General features: G+C 46.5%; 2 protein-coding genes across 2 annotated transcripts in view; one reads left to right on the top strand and one right to left on the bottom strand.

The window, feature by feature from the left end:
- The window catches only part of RHPN2 (rhophilin Rho GTPase binding protein 2), a 69,160-nt gene extending 64,750 nt beyond the window's left edge, over positions 1-4,410 (bottom strand). The window contains exon 1 of the mRNA XM_006061385.4: positions 4,255-4,410. Within this exon, the coding sequence (XP_006061447.1) occupies positions 4,255-4,323 (69 nt within the window). The 5' untranslated portion in view covers positions 4,324-4,410. The remainder of the gene's footprint in view (positions 1-4,254) is intronic.
- Positions 4,411-18,270: 13,860 nt separating this feature from the next.
- GPATCH1 (G-patch domain containing 1) overlaps positions 18,271-21,276 on the top strand; it is a 55,187-nt gene continuing 52,181 nt past the window's right edge. The window contains exon 1 of the mRNA XM_006061380.4: positions 18,271-18,501. Coding sequence (XP_006061442.4) covers positions 18,429-18,501 — 73 coding nt within the window. The 5' untranslated portion in view covers positions 18,271-18,428. The remainder of the gene's footprint in view (positions 18,502-21,276) is intronic.

A 21,276-nucleotide genomic window follows, 5' to 3' on the forward strand; every position in this document is an offset into this window, starting at 1 on the left:
ACAACCCCAGGAAGACCTTGACTTGCCAGAGGGCCTCCCTCTCTGCAAGGATTGTCTCATACATCTGGTCTAGGACCAGCAGGCAGAGAGGACTTTGGGGCAATTAATCTTCATTTTGTGTACACGTTACACAGTTCAGCTCTGAATATGGACCATGTACTCCCACCCCCCACATCCTGCTCTCTGAACTACAGCAAAAGAGGCTAATTGTCTAGTCAGGCATGGCCTGAGCTATCCCAGGAAATGAGGTCCCCAAAAGGAAAGGCTACCCACTCCAGTATTCTGGCCTGGAGAATTCCATGGACTACATAGTCCACGGGGTCGCAAAGAGTCGGACACGACTGAGCGACTTTCACTCACTCACGAACGGCCACAGAAGCCACAATGAGTCAGGGTCAAGTGTACCCCAAAACCTGAGAGCCATCAGGCTCACAGCTCGCTGCCACACAATAAATGCTTTTTGAACGAACCGAATAGAATGGCACGTTCAAGAAAAGTACAGGGACTTCCCTGGTGGTCCAGTGGCTAAGACCCCGGGCCCCCAGTGCCGGGGGTCCAGCTTTGATCCCTGGTCAGGGACCTAGATTCCATATAAAACAACTAAGAAATGGTGCAGCCAAATAAACAAATGATTTTTTTTTTAATTTTGGCTGTGCCACACAGCATATAGGATATTCATTCCCCAACCAGGGATTGAACCCATACTCCCTGCGTTGGAAGCACAGAGTCTTAACTACTGGACCACCAGGGGAGTTCCATAAATCATTTTTTTTAAAAAAAAAAAGGAGGAAAGAGAGGGAAGGTAGGATAAACAGAATAAGAATGAAGAAGTCTGACTTGACCGGAAACTAATTTGACCCGGTAAGTGTGCATAAAATCCCCAAAGTCAGGACGAGGGGCCTGCCCTGAACACCCCAGTCTCGGGGGCCTCACTCCCTGCCCCCAGTTGGCTCATCCACTCAGTATGTGTCCCAGCTGTTTCCAGTCCTCGCCTGCTGGGACCTCCCACAGCTATTGTCTCTCTCTCCCTCGAATCTTCACACATCACCCCATCCCAATGTCTTTACTCTCAGCTTTCAAAAGTCTCTAGACCTCCCTCCTCATTCTAAACAAACCTGCCTTCTTCTCTCTCCCATACCCCTCCAGCAACTATTTTGTCTGCGCTTCTTCCCCCTCTGTACTCCCCAACACTGACTTTTGCCCCCAATTCTCCACCTACTCATTTACCCAGAACCCCCTAAAGCAGGGGGTCCCCAACCTCTGAGATCTAATGCCTGATGATATGAGGTGAAGCTGATGTAATAATAATAGAAATAAAGTGCACAATAAATGAAATCATCCCCAAAACATCTCTATGCCCTGCCCCCTGAACCCCCTCTCACCCCCACCCCCGGACCTGTCCGTGGAAAAATTATCTTCCATGAAACCAGTCCCTGGTGCCAAAACAGTTTAGGGCCACTCCCCTAAAGGACTACATCCAGGATTTTCCAGGGCTCTTCTGACTTGCCACCCTCATCTCTCTACTAGAAAGATCTTCTCTCAGCTGCCTTGACACTGTCACCATCTGGGCTTGTTTACCATCTCTCTGCCTGTCCCTTAAGTGAAGGTACTCTTCTCTTCTATATTGGGTCCTTTTTCACAATATCCCACCACATTCCTCGTTGGGGCACCTCAAAGCTGCAACTCCAGCCCAAGTACTCTCGTGGCTGCTGGGTCCACTGAGTAGACTCCCCACAAGGACCACTACTCGGATAACTCTTGGGGGCCTCAAGTCCACTGCCCCTACCTCAGCTTGCTGGTTACCCCAGTTCAGTGAGGCCCCTGACCATCCCCCCAGACACTGAAGGCAGACATTCTGGACTCCGCTGAGCAGCACCTTTCCCACCATATTCCGGTCCATTCGTTCTGCCGATCCCTGCTGACTGCCTTTGCTCAAGCCCTCTTCATTCCACAGCCCCCACTGGGATCCCTGCCTCCAGTCTGGATGCCAGGTTTGACTTAGGGGTACAAGCTGGTGGAAAGGATAGGTGGTGAGGATGTGTTTACCTAGTACTTTAAGTTACTGAAAAGTCATCAGTAGTCCCTATCAGAGTAGGACAGAGACAATGAGGATTAACTCTCCACATTCCCTGCCTGGCTCCACCCTGGCCTCTTCCCCCACCACTCACCTACTGATCTCTTAGCTTTCAAAGTGGTCTTTCTGTGACACAGATCTCACACGTCTGGTCCTGAATGAAGCACTTTGATAGGTCCCCAGGTTCCCTTTCCCTGCATCCAGGATGCGTGACCCCCGAAAGGCCTGGTTCCCCGTTACACCTCCACACCCCTGAGGGCTCACTCACAAGTATTCACAATCCAGTGCCTTCACCAGTGTTCCCTCTACCTGAAAGGCTCTTCCTCCCCTCCTTCACCTGCAGAAGGTCTACCTGTCGTTCAAGGAGCATTTGCTCAGGGAAGGTTCCCAATCGATGCCTTTTATTAACCTTGTACTAGGAACATTCTTTGGACTAGTATGATGTAACACAATGATCATTACAAGGTCTCATTTTCAGAAGAGATGTTTCTAATTGCAAACCAGTGATTTATCGTATTTCGCACCCATGATCCTCTTATCTACCACTGGAGAAACCTCACCTGAAAAACACTCAAGCTTTGCATCCGTTCACAGCTCCCTGGCCTTCCACCCTGTCCTATGCATATCCTCCCCAGGAAAACCTGTTCTGGAAGACCAAGGAACATAACACTGGCAGGTGTTCACCATCTCTTCTGCCCCTACTTCTGTCATTTCCCCCAGATGGTCCAGACATCCACCAGTTCAGAAGACAAACAATTTGGGGAGGAAATGAAGTCTCAGAAGGGGGAAGCCACTGGCTGGAGGCTACACTGCAATTCTGGGCGGGGGCGGGTGTGGAGGGGAGGAGGGTGGCAGTCAGGGTCTGAGGCCCTAGGGCTAAGATCTCAGGATTCCCTGGCCTGGCCTCCTTCAGTAACTCCACTGCCTGTGGATTCTCTGTCCCAAATGCCACACATAATTAGAAGTTTTAATCCTGTAATTCCATGATGACATCTTTTCACTTAAATACACCTTAAAATTACTTTTTTTTTAATGCTAAAAGCAATTTAACCAAAAAGAATTTCTCCAACTCTGTCCTCACCGGTCCCCAGAATCTTCTCCTGCCCATCCCCAGAGAGACACTGCTGTTCACCAGAGAGCAAAAAAAGCCCCGAGGCAGAGTCAAGGGAGAAGGAGGAAGCCGCCCAGAGCGTTTTCACTGGCTCGATCATTAGGCTTGGAACAATTAAGAATTGATTGTTTTGTGGGAAACAGTTTCACTGCCCTGTTTATAATTACGCCCTTTGCCTTGGGTCATAGAAGTTATTAAAAAAAAACACACAACTTCTCAACCCACCCAGTCCCGCCTGGCCAAGCCCCAAAGGCTATTTTTAGACTCGCTGGGACAGACAAGGAATGATGGAAGGTGTCCCCGTGACTGCGGATTCAAAAACATCTTTGTAGCCCAGGCCGTGCCACCTGCCGGCATCCCAGCGACCCCACTCCGTGGGTTGGGCCTCTTTTGAGGGCCTGAGCTACGAACTGTTAACTTCAGGGAGAGAGGCCACCAAGCTCCCGAGGAGCCGCACTCGCCGCAGGTCTCCCCAGCAATCGGGTAAATCCGCTTTAGCGTAAAGTGGAAAGGGTGGGAGACCGCTGCCCTCAGGTCTGCCGCGCGCAGAGAAGGAGACGAAGCCCGAGGTCCCCTCCCGCCCACTAAAAAGTTCAAGAGGCTTACACTGGAAGCATTCTGGAGGCAAAGAGGGGACGCCAACCCTCCTGAGCGGCTCCCCTTCCACGCGCCACGGCCAAACGCTCGGGTGGAAGCTGGGCTCGCGTCGCCACGCGCCGCGACGCCAAGGGTGCCAGCGCTCGAGGAACCGTCCCTTCCCCAAGCGCGCGGGACGGCCGGCGGGGGCGACTCCGAGAGCCCCTCCTGGCCCAGTCCTCCGCCGGCACCTGCGCGAGGCGGCCCGGACGTCCCCCCACTCCCAGCCCCGGAAGTCACCTGCTCTTGGCCGCCGGGTGCACCGCCGCCGCACCCCTCACCGCGAGCCTCCTCCGAGAGCGCCCCAGGCCAATGCGCCCCCTCCCCCTTCCGGCCTGCTCCACCCCGGCCTCGCGCTCTGCAGCCCCTTCCACAGCCTGGAAGGAAAAAGATCTGGAGCTCGCGGACTCCCCACCCGCCCACAACCGCCCACCTTCCGAAAGTAGCAGTTGCCCTCTTTCTCCAGCGGCTGGGGGACCGCGGGCAGCAGCGCGTCAGTCATGCTGGCGGCACAGGAGCGCAGAACTGACCGAAGCTCAGCCGCGCGCTGGTCCCAGAAGGCGCCCGGCCCCGCCTCCGCCCCGCCTTCGCGGCCGCCCCCACCTCCAGCCCCGCCTGAGGCCTGGCCTGGAGCCCTGCAGACCTGGTGCGGCCCGCAGAGACCACGCCCCCGGCCCCGCCCCGACTCCGGACTGGCAGAGCGCAGCACTAGCCCTCGGCGAAGCTGGCGGAGCTGCGAGCTCAAGCCCCTAGGCTCTTCACTTGTCCCCCTCCCAGCCTCAGGGGCTTAATCTGGGCGCGGTTGCAGCCTCAGCCCAGGGGCGCAGGGGCGTCTCGCAGCGAGACCCAGGTTGGGGATTTAGCCTCTTTTCTGGAACCGTGGGCGTAAATGCAGCGCGTGGGTGTAACTAAGGCTCCTGAGCGCATGCCTCGGGGACAGTGACCAGACTCGACGCCACTTTTCGAGGGCGCGGGAGGAGCGCGGGATCCCCCAGGGCCCAGTCCGGGACGCTGGGGAGTTGACTGCGCCACCGATGGCCTTGGCGGGTAACTCAAACCGATTGGCTCGGTGATCAATCCCCAGTCCCCCAACCCGCGTTGCAGAAACTAGGCAGATCCGCTGGGGGTCGCGGATGGCAGGAAGAGAGAGGTCCACCCAAGGAGAAATCCCCAGAAAAGGTTTCCTGCCCAAGAGATTCGACAACTGCCCTTTTTAACCACCACTTCAAACTTGAGATTTCTCAACTGCAAGATGAGTCCCTATCACTCTCGAGCTGGTCGAAGGTATTGCAACAAAAGTGGTGGATAACCGCTTAGCTTGCGCAGTAGGAAAGCGAGTAGTTTAACAGCGGAAGGAGCCCCTGGCGATAGGGGTCGCAACGCTCTCTCGCCCACCCCCAGCTGATCGGTGGACTCCAGCCATAGAAGCCTGGCAGACAAGGTGAGGAGACTGGGCTGCTGGAGCCGGAAACCCCCCAGCGGGTGGGGCCACGCCCCTCTTGTCAGGTGTCCTGAAGTTCCTACGCCCTCCCCCAACCAAAGGACACCTTTGGGCAGTTCCTGCTGCGTTTGGCAGTCGCGGTAGGCGCCACGGGTAGAACACGATACAGTCTGCTTTCTAAACAAGCCAAAAAGGGAGATACATTAGTGGGTGTCCTAGAGTTTAACACAAATAGTAGCAAAAACCAAGTAAACGTCAAAATAAATAAATAAAAGTTCATCATCATTGCTGGGTCCAAGACGCAGCACGAGAAAAGGCGTTCTCTGAAAGGACTGTTTTAATACAAAGGCTGAAGAATCTTAAACATCTGGGACAGGTATTTTGGGAAACTGCGTCAGATACAGAAACTTCCTTTCTCCGTGTCAGAAGTGAGTACCAAGTTAATTTCAGCATTGTCGGTCACCCAATAATTAATTCATTGCACTGGAAATGTCCCCCCCCCACACACACACACCCCCACGCTGGGTCTTGAAAACAACCGCTTCCGTTTGAGGGAACCAGGAGTGGCAAGTCACTGTTACGTTTGTTATACTATTACCACTGCTAATAATGATGAAAGTGATAGTGGAGAGTGAAAAAGTTGGCTTAAAGCTCAACATTCAGAAAACGAAGATCATAGCATCTGGTCCCATCACTTCATGGGAAATAGATGGGAAACAGTGGAAACAGTGTCAGACTTTATTTGGGGGGGGGCTCCAAAATCACTGCAGATGGTGACTGCAGCCATGAAATTAAAAGACGCTTACTCCTTGGAAGAAAAGTTATGACCAAACTAAGTAGCATATTGAAAAGCAGAGGCATTACTTTGCCAACAAAGGTCCATCTAGTCAAGGCTATGGTTTTTCTAGTGGTCATGTATGGATGTGAGAGTTGGAGTGTGAAGAAAGCTGAACGCTGAAGAATTGATGCTTTTGAACTGTGGCGTTGGAGAAGACTCTTGAGAGTCCCTTGGACTGCAAGGAGATCCAACCAGTCCATTCTGAAGGAGATCAGCCCTGGGATTTCTTTGGAAGGAATGATGCTAAAACTGAAACTCCAGTACTTTGACCACCTTATGCGAAGACTTGACTCATTGGAAAAGACTCTGATGCTGGGAGGGATTGGGGGCAGGAGGAGAAGGGGACGACAGAGGATGAGATGGCTGGATGGCATCACCGACTCGATGGATGTGAGTCTGAGTGAACTCCGGGAGTTGGTGATGGACAGGGAGGCCTGGCGTGCTGCGATTCATGGGGTCTCAAAGAGTCGGACACAACTGAGTGACTGAACTGAACTGAATAATAAAGTTGTCAATAATAGAACCTCTTCACTAGCCAGAAAGTTTACAAATATGGTTCAGGACCTTTAATAAGAGAATTAAATAATCTCCATTTAACAGGTGAGAAGATAGAGGCTCAGAGGAGTGAAGTGATTCAGGGAACACTGGCCATTAGCGGCTGAGATCACTGTCCAGGGCTGCTGACTCCAGTCATTCTCTGCTACTCTCAGATTTTTGTCATCTCTTTCTACTACCTTGAAGCTCGAATCGCCCTTACAATTTGTCACATACGCATGTCACTTGTACGATTTTTTATTTTTTTAATTTCCTGGCTGCACTGTGTAGCATGTGGCATCTTAGTTCCCCCACCAGGAACTGAACCTGCACCCCCTGCAGTGGAAGCATGGAATCCTAACCACTGGACCACCAAGGAAGTCCCTGTCACTTGTACTATTATTGACTTAAGAGTCTTCTTTAAAATTACCCACTTTAACAAACTTTATTTTAAAACTCAACTATGTCATAACAATAAGTGGAAACCAATGTTACTTTGTCCTATGGGGACATACACATTAAAGTGAATATATTGAAAACCAAAATCTGTTATTTAATCTAGCCTAACACCTTTGCCTTCTTGAACTGCTTCTTTTTTATTAAAAGGGAGAAGAGCAAGAAAAGGTAGCCTGGTGTTAAAGACACCTCAGCCCACCCTGAGAGCTAGCTGAGAGGAGCTCCTGGGCATCTTTAGAGGAAAAGAAATACTTCTTTATGTGTTGTTGTGGTTCAGTCGCTCAGTGGTATCCGACTCTTTGCAACCCCATGGACAGCAGCTCACTAGTCTTCACTGTCCTTCACCATCTGGAGCTTGCTCACACTCATGTCCATCAAGTCCGTGATGCCATCCAAACACTCCTTCTCTGTCATCCCCTTCTCCTCCTGCCTTCAATCTTTCCCAGCATCAGGGTCTTTTCCAATGAGTTGGCTCTTTGCATCAGGTGGCCAAAGTATTGGAACTTCAGCTTCAGCATCAATCCTTCCAATGAAAATTCAGGGTTGATTTTCTTTAGGATTGACTGGTTTGCTCTCCTTGCAGTCCAAGGGAGTCTCAAGAGCACATTTCAAAAGCATCAATTCTTTGGTGGTTAGCCTTCTTTGTGGTCCATACATGACTACTGGAAAAACCATAGCTTTGACTAGACGGACCTTTTCAACAAAGTGATGTCTCTGCTTTTTAATATGCTATCTAGGTTGGTCATAGCTTTTCTTCCAAGGAGCAAGCGTCTTTTAAGTTCATGGCTACAGTCACCATTCGCAGTGATTTTGCAGCCCAAGAAAATGAAGTCTGTCAGTGTTTTGATTGTTTCTCCATCTATTTGCCATGAAGTGATGGCACTGGATGCCATGATCTTACTTTTTGAATGTTGAGTTTTAAGCCAGCTTTTTCACTCTCCTCTTTCACTTTCATCAAGAGGCTCTTTAGTTCCTCTTTGCTTTCTGCCATAAGGATGGTGTCATCTGCATATCTGAGATTATTGATGTTTCTCCCAGCAATCTTGATTCCAAGTTGTGCTTCATCCAGCCTGGCATTTCACCTGATGTATTCTGCATATAAGTTAAATAAACAGGATAACAATACAGCCTTTGCATACTCCCTTCCCAATTTGGAACCAGTCCGTTGTTCTATGTCTGGTTCTAACCGTTGCTTCTTGACCTGGATACAGGTTTCACAGGAAGCAGAAAAAGTGGCCTGGTATTCCCATCTCTTTAAGAATATTCCACAGTTTGTTGTGATCCACACAGTCAAAGGCTTTGGTGTAGTCAATAGAGCAGTAGATGTTTTTCTGGAATGCTGTTGCTTTTTGTATGATCCAACAATGTTGGCAAGTTGATCTCTGGTTCCTCTGCCTTTTCTAAATCCAGCTTGAACATCTGAAAGTTCTCAGTACTGTTGAAGCCTGGCTTGGAGGATTTTTGAGCATGACCTTGCTATCACATGAAATGAGTGAAATTTAGGGTAATGTGAACATTCTTTGGCATTGCCCTTCTTTGGAATTGGAATGAAAACTGACCTTTTCCAGTCCTAAGGCCCCTGCTGAATTTTCCAAATTTGCTTACGTACTGACTGTAGCACTTTAGCAGCAGCATCTTTTAGGATTAGAAATAGTTCAGGTGAAATTCCATCACTTCCATCCACTAGCTTTGTTCATAGTAGTGCTTCCTAAGGCCCACTTGACTTCACACTCCCAGATGTCTGGCTCCGGGTGAGCGATCACACTATCAGGTTATCCAGGTCATTAAGATATTTTTTGTGTAGTTCTTCTGTGTATTGTTGCCACCTCTTCTTAAAATCTTCTGCTTCTGTCAGGTCCATACCACTTCTGTTCTTTACTGCATGTCCTGACAGGCATCTTCTGGGCCTGGGAACCATGTGTGTGTCCCTCCTAGAGGCTGTGCAGCACCGGACATCTGTAGACATTCTCATGACTCCTTGCGGGGGCTCACAGGCCTGAGCCCTTATCTCTGATCCCGCTGCGATCAGGAAGTGAGAGCTGCTGCTGCTAGCCCAGCAGGACGGTGACTTCTGACCCCCTATTTGTCAACTCTGTTGGTGTTGTGTGTCACGGGAACCACCAGTGAGCCTCTGTGCTCCTCATAAAAAAGCCGGGCTGGGAACTCCTGAGACAGGCAACGGTTAAAATCTCAACTATGTTGTCAAGTCCCTGCTTTACCTTCTGGCTGGGGTCAGCAGTTGACTCTCCAGGGACTCAGTTTCTCCAAATAAAATGTAAGTCTCACCTCCTAAGACCTACTTGTTGACAAAAGGAGCGCTGGTTTCTCTGGGAGCAGCCTAATGTACATCCTCTCTTGGAGAATCTGATGAAATTTGCTAAATTAGAAGCCGAAATCACAATGTAACCCTTAAATGAACGAAATTATAGAATGAATTATAGATCCAGGGACTACCCTGGCTGTCCAGTGGTTAAGTCCCTGCTCTTTCAGTTCCAGGGGCTTGGGTTTGATCCCTAGTTAGGAAGCTAAGATTCCACATGCCCTGCAGCATGCCCAGGAAAAAAAAATTATAGATCAAGTTTGCATTTTTCAAGAAAAAAATCTTAGAAATTGAAGCCACAGGGTGCCATGGAGCACTGACTTGAGAAAACCACACCAGGCTCTGTAGGCTTTGCCACTACTCACCTTGACCAGACCCTTTTACCCCTTGTGGCCTCAGTTTCCCCAGCTCTGAAATACAGTCAAGTGCATAGCAGTTGTTTATTGCATACTTTATGGCAGGAGCTGTGCTATATGCATATTTATATTTATGCATGCACTTTCCATGCATGATCTCAGTTGGTCAACAAACCTATGAAGCGGGTAGTTTATCATTCCCATTTTACAGATGAATAAGTTGAGGCTCAGGTGTTACTAGTCTGGTAAGTTACATTGCCTGAAGTTACAGCACATGTTATGCTATACTACACTGTTACATGTGATTTAAAAGGAAAGCTATTTTGGGATCTTGGGAAGAAGTGATTAGGAAATAAACATAAATAAGTGACAGAATAGCTCCCCAAAATATTAATATTAGCATTAGTGAGAATGTGAAGCAACCAGAATCTTGTACACTGCTTGTGGGAGTGTAGATTGGTACTGCTGCTTTGGAAAACTGGCATTTTCTACTAAAGAGGGATATATGCATAACTTGTGATCCAGCAATTCCAAATCTAGATAGATACCCGATAGAAATACACACATCTGTTCTCCATATGTACAAGAATGTTCATAGCTGCACTTTTCAAAGTGAAAGTGTGAGTTGCTCAGTCGTGTCCAGTTCTTTGTGACCCCATCCACTGTAGCCCACCAGCTCCTCTGTCCATGGAATTCTCCAGACAAGAATACTGGAGTGGGTAGCCATTCCCTTCTCCAGGGGATCTTCCCCACCAAGGAATCGAACCCAGGTCTCCTGCATTGCAGGCGGATTCTTTACCATCTGAGCCACCAGGAAAGCACTTTTCACAATAACCCCTTATTTGGGACTTCCCTGGGAGTCTAGTGGTTAGGATGTTTCGCTTCCACCGTTGGGGGCACAGCTTCAACCTGTGGTTGAAACTGGGATCCTGCATGCCCTGCAGTGAGGCCAAAATTTTTTTTAAAAAAGCACCTAACTGGAAATTTCTCAAAATGCCCATCAACTGTAGAATGGATAAGAAATTGCAGTGTACTCACATAAGGAAAACTAATTTATTACTATTATTAATATAAGCAACAAATATGTTGTGAGCAAAATGCTTGGCTTACAAAAATAGGGTTGAGCCAAAGAAGCCAGAAACAATGCTATATAACTCTATTTTATGTAAAATAGGAAAAAGATGAAATTAATCTATTCTGAGGTTATTGCTTCTGGGATTGGGGGAATTTTCTATTTCTTGATCTGCTTGTTGTTACACAGGTGTATTCACTGTGTGAAAATGCACAGAGCTATGTGCTTGTGATTTCTGCACTTTTCTGTACATATGTCCATATTTCAATAAGAAAGCTCAATGGAAATAAATTGTTGCTGTTCAGTTGCTAAGTTGTGTCTGACTCTTTGTGACCCCATGGACTGCAACACACCAGGCTTTCCTGTCCTTCACCATCTCTCAGAGTTTGCTCAAACTCATGTCCACTGAATCAGTGATGCCATCCAACCATACCAGTCTCTCTGGCCCCCTCTTTCTCCTGCCCCCAATCTTTCCCAGCATCAGAGTCTTTTCCAATGAGTTGGTTCTTTACATCAGGTGGCCAAAGTATTGGAACTTCAGCTTCAGCATCAGTCCTTCCAGTGAATATTCAGGGTTGATTTCCTTTAGGACTGACTGGTTTGATCTTCTTGCTGTCCAGGGGATTCTCAAGAGTCTTCTCCAACAGCACAGGTTGAAAGCATCAGTTCGTTGGTGCTCAGCCTTCTTTACGGTCCAACTCTCACATCCATACATGAGTACTGGAAAAACCATAGCTTTGACTAGATGAATCTTTGTCAGCAAAGTGATGTCTAGGTTTGTCATAGCTTTTCGACCAAGGAGCAAGTGTCTTTTATTTTCGTGGCTGCAGTCACCATCTGCAGTGATTTTGGAGCCCAAGAAAATGAAGTCTGTCAGTGTTTTGATTGTTTCTCCATCTATCTGTCATGAAGTGATGGGACTGGATGCCATGATCTTACTTTTTTTTTTTTAATTTTATTTTATTTTTAAACTTTACATAATTGTATTAGTTTTGCCAAATATCAAAATGAATCTGCCACAGATCTTACTTTTTTGAATGTTGAGTTTTAAGCCAGCTTTTTCACTCTCCTCTTTCACCCTCATCAAGAGGTGCTTTAGTTCCTCTTCTTTTTCTGCCATTAGAGTAGTATTATCTGCATATCTGAGGTTGTTGATGCCAGTCAATCTCGATTCCAACTTGTGATTCATCCAACCTGGCATTTTGCATGATGTATTCTGCATAGAAGTTAAATAAGCAGGGTGACAATATACAGCCTTGATGTACTCCATTTTCCAATTTGGAACCAGTCCATTGTTCCATGTCCAGTTCTAAAGGTTGCTTCTTGACCTGCATACAGATTTCTCAGGAGGCAGGGAAGGTGGTTTGGTATTCCCGTCTCTTTAAGAATACTCCACAGTTTGTTGTGATCTACACAGTCAAAGGCTTTAGCATAGTCAATGAAGCAGAAGTAGTTGTTTTTCTGAAATCCCCTTGCTTTCTCTATGATCCAGTGGATGTTGGGAATTTGATTTCTGGTTCCTCTGCTTTTTCTAAATTGGGCTTATACATCTGGAATTTCTTGATTCAAGTACTGTTGAAGCCTAACTTGAAGGATTTTGAGCACTACCTTGCTAGCATGTGAAATGAGCTCAACTGTATGGTAATTTGAACATTCTTTGGCATTGTCTTTCTTTGGGATTAGAATGAGAACTGACCTTTTCTGGTCCTGTGGCCACCGTTGAGTTTTCCAAATTTGCTGGCTTATCGAGTACAGCAATTTAACAGCATCATCTTTTAGGATTTGAAATAGCTCAGATGAAATTTCATCCTCCTCTATCTTTGTTAGTAGTGATGCTTCCTAAGGCCCACATGACTTCACACTCCAGGATGTCTGGTTCTAGGTGAGAGACCACACCATCATAGTTATCCAGGTCATTAAGACCTTTTTTGTATAGTTTTCTGTGTAATCTTGCCACCTTATCTTAATCTCCTCTGCTTCTGTTAGGTCTTCACCATTTCTATCCTTTATTGTGCCCATCTTTGCATGAAATGTTCCCCTGGTGTCTCTCATTTTCTTTAAGAGATCTCTACTCTTTCCCATTCTATTGTTTTCCTCTGTGTCTTTGCACTGGTCTCTTAAGAAGGCTTTCTTCTCTCTCCTTGCTCTTCTCAGGAACTCTGTATTTGTGAGTGACATTGATTCCCAGGCATTTAGAGCAAGGTTCTTTGTATGTCATGAGTACCATCCCACCACCAACACTGATGTGTGGACCATGAGAAAGAAATTATTCCCTACCCAGGTGATTCACCTATCTTCCTATCTGCAGTTTCCTGATAAGATTCTGAGATTTGTAGTTTCTTGCCTGTTTGAATAAGAAAGGAAGAGTAAGTGGTATTTTAGGTTCTTGGGACTTCCCTGATAGCTTAGTTGGTAAAGAATCTACCTGCAATGTAGGAGACCCCAGTTCAATTCCTGGGTTGGGAAGATCCCCTGGAGAAGGGAAAGGCTACCCACTCCAGTATTCTGGCCTGGAGAATTCCGTGGGCTATACAGTTGCAAAGAGTTGGACACGACTGAGCAACTTTCACTTTCTTTTTCAGTTGCTACAGCTTTGCAGAAAAACACGCTGTTTATGGGACTCTCCTTGTGATCCAGTAGTTAAGACTCTGTGCTTCCAGTGTGAGGAGTTCAGGTTTGATTTTTGGTTGTGGAACTAAGATCCCACGTGACTTGTTGTCAAAAAAATAAATAAATAAAATAATAAAATAAAAAAACAACAACAACAAATCAAAAACTGTGCTGTTTAGGGATTCCTGCTGCCAAGATTCAGGAATATTGGGTAGTAAGTGATCAGAGTTGCAGGTGAAGCATTTCTGAAGATCTGGAGTCAGAAAGGTTGGTACACTAAATGCTTGTGATTGTCAGAAATCCAATAAAGTAAACTCTCAACAATAAATTTATTGGAGTTTTCTCACATTTCAGAAGCTATAAGCTGTAAGAAAATTAGCTAGGGTAATTTAGAAATAAAATCATGGACCTTCATGGTTTTTCTGGGTATATAACCTAGGTGTATAGGTATATAACCCTAACCTTCTTTACTTTCAAAAGCTTCTTATTCACAACAACAGTGATGATCAAAGGATAGTGCTGGGGCCCTGCAGGGCTTCAATAAACAAAGATACTTTCTCTTTAGTACATTAAATTTATCAAGGCAGGAAAGGAGCTAATCCATAAAAAAAACCTTTAAAATGAAACCCAAGATACTGCCATAGAAGGAAAGACTATCATGGATGCAGCTAAAAACAAAAATTCAAATGGTGCAATGTTGTATACATGTATCCCCCTGCTCTGATCTTCTTTGATCCGTGGCAACCACTGTTACCGGATTCTTTGGGGAGTTTCCTGGGGATATAGCATATTTTTGGATGTACTGTGTCCCTACATTGTGGATGCAATAGTCACAGTAAATTTGGCTTTTTATGCTTTCTCTTAATATAAATGGCAGTACTCTGCCTCACTCTCTGTTTTGCTCATTTAACAGCATCCACTGGAGATACTCACCATCAGCATTTTTATTTCTTACATTTTATTTATCTATTTATGTTTATTTTCGGTTGTGCTGGGTCTTTGTGCTATGTGCAGGCTTACTCTAGTTTTGGTGTGCCAGCTTCTCATTGCAGTGGCTTCTCTTGTGGCAGAGCACAGGCTCTAGGGCACTCAGCTCGCGGGCCAAAGAACGCTGTCTCAGTTGTTGCGCTGCATGGGCTTAGTTGCTCTGTGGCATATGGGGTCTTCCCGGACCAGGGATTGAACTCATGTCCCCTGCATTGGCCTGCGGATTCTCAACCCGTGGACCACCAGGGAAGTCCCATATCAGCATTTTTAAATGCTTTATAGTATTGTATCATAAAGGTTGTTCCCAGTACCTGTTGTTAACCAATTGCCACAAAACTTCATGGCTCCAAACAAGAACAGTCATTGTATTATTAACTCTCTTGGTTTCAGAAGGGACTGAACTCAGCTAAGAGAGTCTTGCTCGTGGTCTCTCAGGCAGCTGTAGCCAGATGGCCGCTGGAACTGGAGTCATTTTGAATCTTCCCTGCTCACCCGTCTGGTGACTGATGCTGATTATTAATCCCAGCTGGGTCATTGTCTGGACTATCAACCTAGCCTCTCCTCATGGCCTGGCTTCCTCACAGAACGGAGATTAAGATTCCAGGGCCAGCAGCCCAAGAAAGTCGAATCTATCAGTTTCTTAAAGCTTGGATGTGCTAAATGGTATATTGTCACTTTTACTGTATTCTTTTGGTCATAGTCGTGGAGCCTAGACTCAAGGGAGGGCACATGGACTCCGCTTTTTGATGGGAAACTTGCAAAAACTTCAAAACTGTGTTTGTTTTTTTTTTTAATTTTTATTGGAGTAGAGTTGATTTACAACATTGTGTTAGTTTCAGGTATACAGCAAAATCTATCAATTATACATAGAAGCTGTGCTTTTTTTGTTGGCTTGTTTTTGGCCACTCTGTGAAGCGTGCAGGATCTTAGTTCCTTGATCGGGGATCAAACCTGTGCCCCATGCAGTGGAAGCATGGAGTCTTAACCATTGGACCACCAGGGAAACCCCTAGATGTTTTTAAAATAACTTAAAAAAAAAAGTCATGTACCATGACTTATTTAATTATTCATTCTTCAAAATTATTATTGAGTGCTTACTATATTCCAAGCACTGTTCTAACCTCTGAGGGTACAGCACAGAAAGAAAGAAAGAAAAACTGGCTTGAGGACTTCCCTGGTGGTCCAGTAGTTAGGAATCCACCTTCCAATTCAGGGGATGTGGGTTTGATACCTAGTTGGGGAACTAAGATCCCACATACCTCTAGGCAACTAAGCCCATGCGCCACAACCAAAGAAGTCCACGCACTGCAAGGAAGATCCAGTGCAGCCAATATTAAAACAAACAAACCCCAAACTGCCTCAAATCTCTCTCTTCTTGGACCTTATATTTCAATGGGAGCTTCCATTCCAATGGGGGAGAGAAGGACATTAGACATAATACTGAGTCAGTAACCTTCAAGCAGAGACCTGAAGCAGGCGAGACTGTGAATCATGCCTGTGGTACGGTAAGCACAGGGAACAGTGACAACAGAGGCCTTGAGGCCAGAGAGGGTCTTGGGTCTCAAGAAACAGTCCCAACTCCAGAGATTCTGATTCAGGAGGCCCCGGGGCATGGGTAGAACGGCTAGTTCAACAATATCCTACTGATTCTCAGTCAGGCAGACTTCTGACCCTCAATTTGAAAATCTGGGCTTCTTTTCTTTGTTCTGTAAGAAGGAGTTTTGGGGTGGGATAACAGCACCCCGTTGGACAGATGTTTGTTTCTTTAGGTTCAGTAAGGGAGCCCTCAGTGTCCCTCACCCCACAGCACAGCCTTTTGCTTGTCTGCTTGCTTTCTCTTTTTCCTTTTTCTTTTTCTTCATTCTTTTTTCAATTTTCCTTTCTTTTTTTTTCTTTTTCTCTCTTTACTGCTCTTTCTCCCTTTTTCTCCCCTCCCTACTGTCATAATCTGTGCACAAACTGGAAAAGAATTACCAGACACAAGGCAGAAGGAGAGGAGAATAGAGTTTATTAGAGGGGAAGATGCATTAAGAATCTACCTGCAATGCAGGAGACCCGGTTCGAATTCTGGGTTGGGAAGATCTGTTAGAGAAGGGATAGGCTACCGACTCCAGTATTCTTGGGCTTCCCCTGTGGCTCAGATGGTAAAGAATCTGCCCACATTGCGGGAGACCTGGGTTTGATCCCTGGGTTGGAAAGATCCCCTGGAGAAGGGAAAGGCTACCCACTCCAGTATTCTGGCCCAGAGAATTCCATGGACTATACTCTTTGGGTCACAAACAGTTGGACACGACTGAGCCACTTTCACTTTTCATGGAGATTCCTTAAAAAAAATAGGAATAAAACTACAATATGACCTGGCAATGCCACTACTGGGCATATACCCTGAGAAAACCACAATTCAAAAAGTACCCCAATATTCAGTGCAGCACTACTGACATAGCCAGGACATGGAAGCGACCTAGAAGCCCATCAACAGATGAATGGATGAAGATGTGCTACATATATACAGTGGACTATTAGTCATAAAAGGAACAAATTTGAGTCAGTTGTGTGAAGTGGATGAACTCAGAGGCTGTTATACAGAGTGAAGTCAGAAAGAGAAGAACAAATATATATTCATGGATATTTATGGAATCTAGAAAAATAGCACTGATGAACCCATTTGCAGGGAAGGAATGAAGGCGCAGAGAATGAACTTGTGGATACAGTGGAGGAAGGAGAGGGCAGGACGCATTGAGAAAATAGCATTGACATATATACACTACCATGTGTAAAAATGATGATTAGAGATAAAATGATAAAAATGATAGCTACTATACAATACAAGGAATGCTGCCTGGCATCTCATGACAACCTAGAAGGGGAAAGAGGCTCGAAAGGGAGGTGATTATACATATAATTATTACTGATTCCAGTGGTTGTTCAGCAGAAACCAGCACGACGTTGTAAAGCAATTATCTTTCAATTAAAAGAAAGAGTGGTCGATGCTATTGAAACCGCAGACGGCTGGAGAGACAAGATTTGGTGGAATAGCGGCCCATTTTTATAGCATCAAAACAAAGAAAACTCCCGTTTGGAGCGTGGCATTAGGTGCCTTTTAGAGTGGTATAGGGTGGGTATTTTTATCTAATGTGATGTCAGGGAGTAGGCTGGTTTAGAACAGGGAGACTCATGGCAACGGTTGCTATGAGGCTCAGTTCTGGAGATGAGATTGGTGCAGGGCTCCGCATCTGTGGCCTTGGTATAGGGCTCCACACCTACACCGCCACCTTCTTTCTCCTTTTCTTTTGATCTTTTTTTTTTTTTTTTTTAATTTTTCTCTTTGACCAAGTGTTGCCCCAAACTACCTTCCCCGTGGGCATCAGGGTACCCCCTGCCTGTGAATCCTTTCAGAGGTCTGGAAGGGGACTACACTTACTAACCCTAAGGGTGTTATACGGAAAGAGGAGCCTGGCAGGCTATAGTCCGTGGGTTGGCAAAGAGTGGAACACGACTAAGCGGCTAAAGCAACAAGGGCGTTATATTCAGATAGCGCGCGCATGTGTCGGGGTAGAGGCAAATTCCCCGCACACTGACAGTGGTAGCACTGAGGGGAGCAGAGTCTGCCAGCAGGTTAAGTTGGGGAAGGGTCTGGATCGGTTTGAGGAGGAGTGTGGGGGTGCGCAGATGTCCTGGAGAACCAGCAGTCGGACAGCCGGGTGCGTTCCACTCTCTCCCAGGCGCCTCCTCCAGACCGGCACCTGGTGCAGTTAGGATGGGCCGTCGTGACAGCCAAAGCCTCCGCGGCAACTCCTGCGGGGGTCTGCCTCTAACAAAACGGGTTTGAGAACCACGAGGCGCAGATCCCAAGAAAGAAGCTTGTCTGGAGGGGTCAGCACTTTTCAAGACTCGCGCTTAGAACTCTTAGCGGTTCGCAGAGAAGAAAGCGCGGAAAATTTTTGGCCGCTTGAGGCCGCCGTAGCAAGGGGGCGGGGTCCGGAAGGGAGCAGTATGGCGGCGCTGGACAGTGACAGCGACGAGGATTTGGTCAGCTATGGGACTGGCCTGGAGCCGCTGGAAGAAGGTACGGGCTAGATTCGTCGCCAGGGCCTCTGGCAAACAGGCTGGGGGTCCAGGGTTCGGGGCCAAAACACTCAACCCTGTGCCAGACCTTTTCTTGCACTGGGGGAAAGGTTTGCGTGCTACGGGCTCTGGGAACAGCGACCAGAAAGGCGTGCACTGTGCTTTCGGGGTGCTTATGTTTTGGAGGGACGGATGAAAGGCCCGGAGGGATGGGATATAGAAAGATGACAGATAGGTTGGTGTGAGAGCCGAGTTAGGGGAGCAGCGGTGGTCAGGCGATGTTTTTCCTAGGACAGGACGTTTGAGTTCAGACCTGAAACAGAGAAAGGAAGCAGCGGTACAAAGATTTGGGTGAAGAGCATTGTAGGCAAGGCGAACAGCAAGTGCAAAGGCTCTGAAGTCGGAGCCAGTTTGGCAAATTGAGGAGCAGGCCGGACTGTTGTGGGTGGAGCATACAGCACCCGGGCGAGGCTGGCAGAAGATGATCTCAGAGGAGGAGGTGGGGGTTGAACCTTACTTGGTGTGGTCAGGGAATTTAGATTTTAATACTAAGTGTAGACGAGTCATAGGGGAGGGGTTACACAAAGGAGGGATGTATGTTTTTAGGTTTATTCTATCCTTGATTTTGTGGGTAGGCCGGTTGTGGGTGGGCAGGAGCGAAGCAGGGAGATTAGCAAAATTAGGGCGATGATGGTGGCGGCGTAAGTAGTGGTGAGTTGAGAGTACTTTGAAAGCAGAGCTGACCAGGAACTTGCTCGTGGAATGTAGGGGTGAGAGCAAGATGAAGCAAGATTCTCTTCCATGTTTCTGGTCTGATCCACTTCATGACTTGATTTGTTCAGTAAATTATGTATTGACTAGCCTAGCCCCGCGGAGGAAGGCAAAGGAAATATGGTGGGCGAGGAGTTATTTGCAGACTCCTTTTTTCCCACCCTGACCGCATTCTGTCAGCTTGTTTGTACTTCTGGGACGTAGCCACTGATGACCCTTTTATTCCCTACAAACAGTTCAAATCATTAGAAACTTCTGCCAGATGCTGGCCCTGTATCTATTCTCTGAGTACAAAAGACAAAGAAATGCTAGTCTCCTGAAAGCTTCTTATGTATTGAAAGACGCCCCTTGCATTTCCTATGCTTCCCTGGTGGCTCAGACGGTTAAGTGTCTGCCTATAATGCGGAAGACCCGGGTTCGATCCTTGGGTGGGGAAGATCCCCAGGAGAAGGAAATGGCAACCCACTCCAGTACTCTTGCCTGGAGAATCCCATGGGAGGAGCCTGGTAGGCTAGAGTCCATGGGGTCGCAAAGAGTCGGACACGACTGAGCTACTTTACTTTACTTTACTTGCATTTCCTCTAAGACATCTCTGTACCGCACTCAGTTCTCTAATAAATTCAGTTTAAAGTCCCCTGAACCCTAATTTGTCAAAGCTTTTCTCCAAGTATGGGACCGGAGTGTGGGTAAAGTGGGGCCATCACTAGGTGTGTCCTTTATTTTAGACTGTATTTCTTTAATACAATTTAAGATTGCATGGGGTCTCCACAGTGGCTCAGTGGTAAAGAATCTATCAGCAATTCAGGAGTGGCAGAAGATGTGGGTTCGATCCCTGGGTTGAGAAGATCCCCCGAAGAAGGGAATGGCTACCCCCTCCAGTATTCTTGCCTGGAGAATCCCATGGACAGAGGAACCTGGCGGGCTACAGTCCATAGGGTCACCAAGAATCAGACACGACTGACGTGACTTAGCATGAACACACACACGCACGCAAGATCACAGTAGCTGTATCAGCAAACACATCATCCTATGATCCCAAGGAATTTATTGATAAAGATACTTGATTCAAGGAGTTTCAAATCTAGTTGAAAACAAAGTATGTGATTCACAAGCGCTAAAGTATGTCAAGTAGAGAAGAAATAACCTACACAAGCTAACAGGGAAACCTGAGAAGGCAGGATAGGACCCCCTGAAAACTGGTTGAAATTTAGGTATGCAGAAGGAGGAAGGGTTAAACACGCATGGGTGGAGGTTATTATAGCCTGTCAGGAAGGAGTTTGGGTCATCTCTATATTTCTGCTCATGGTTGTTTCCTTGTGAAGTGACATATTGTAAGTCATCAACTATTTGATCTACATTTTTCTAATTCTTCCTGTTTTGATGATGTACAAAATCTGGAATGAAGCCTAATGGTCTAGCCAGTCTTTTGAAGTAGAGTGAACTTTTTTTTCCTGGCCTAAAATCATCTTTTAACTTCTCATCACTAGAAGTTTTTGAGGACTGATTCATTGTTACCTAAGCACTTTGAAGTTAAAACACACTCTGACTACATTTTACAATATAACATACTAGACCAATAACCACTTTTACCTCCTGCTTTGAAACTTTAGTGACAGGTTAGACAAACATTGGTAGAGGAGAGACTATTAATTATAGTTGCTGGCCATGACAGAAAGTTTTATTGGTTAAGAGACAGTGAAGTGATTCCCTGATGGTCCAGTGATTAAAAGACTTCGCCTTCCAATGCAGGGGGTGTGGGTTTGATCCCTGGTCAGAGAGCTAAGACCCCACATGCCTTGGGGCCCAAAAAACCAAGACATAAAATAAGCAATATTGTAACAAATTCAATAAAGACTTAAAACATGATTCACATTAAAAAAAAAATCTTAAAAGACAGTGGAGCTTAGCTCAGTGCTCTGTGATGACCTAGAGAGTTGGGATGGGAGCTTGGGAGGGACACACACACACACACACACACACATATATATATAAATAGCTGATTCAC

This window comes from Bubalus bubalis, chromosome 18 (genome assembly GCF_019923935.1).
Source record: "Bubalus bubalis isolate 160015118507 breed Murrah chromosome 18, NDDB_SH_1, whole genome shotgun sequence".
NCBI classification, from domain to species: domain Eukaryota; kingdom Metazoa; phylum Chordata; class Mammalia; order Artiodactyla; family Bovidae; genus Bubalus; species Bubalus bubalis.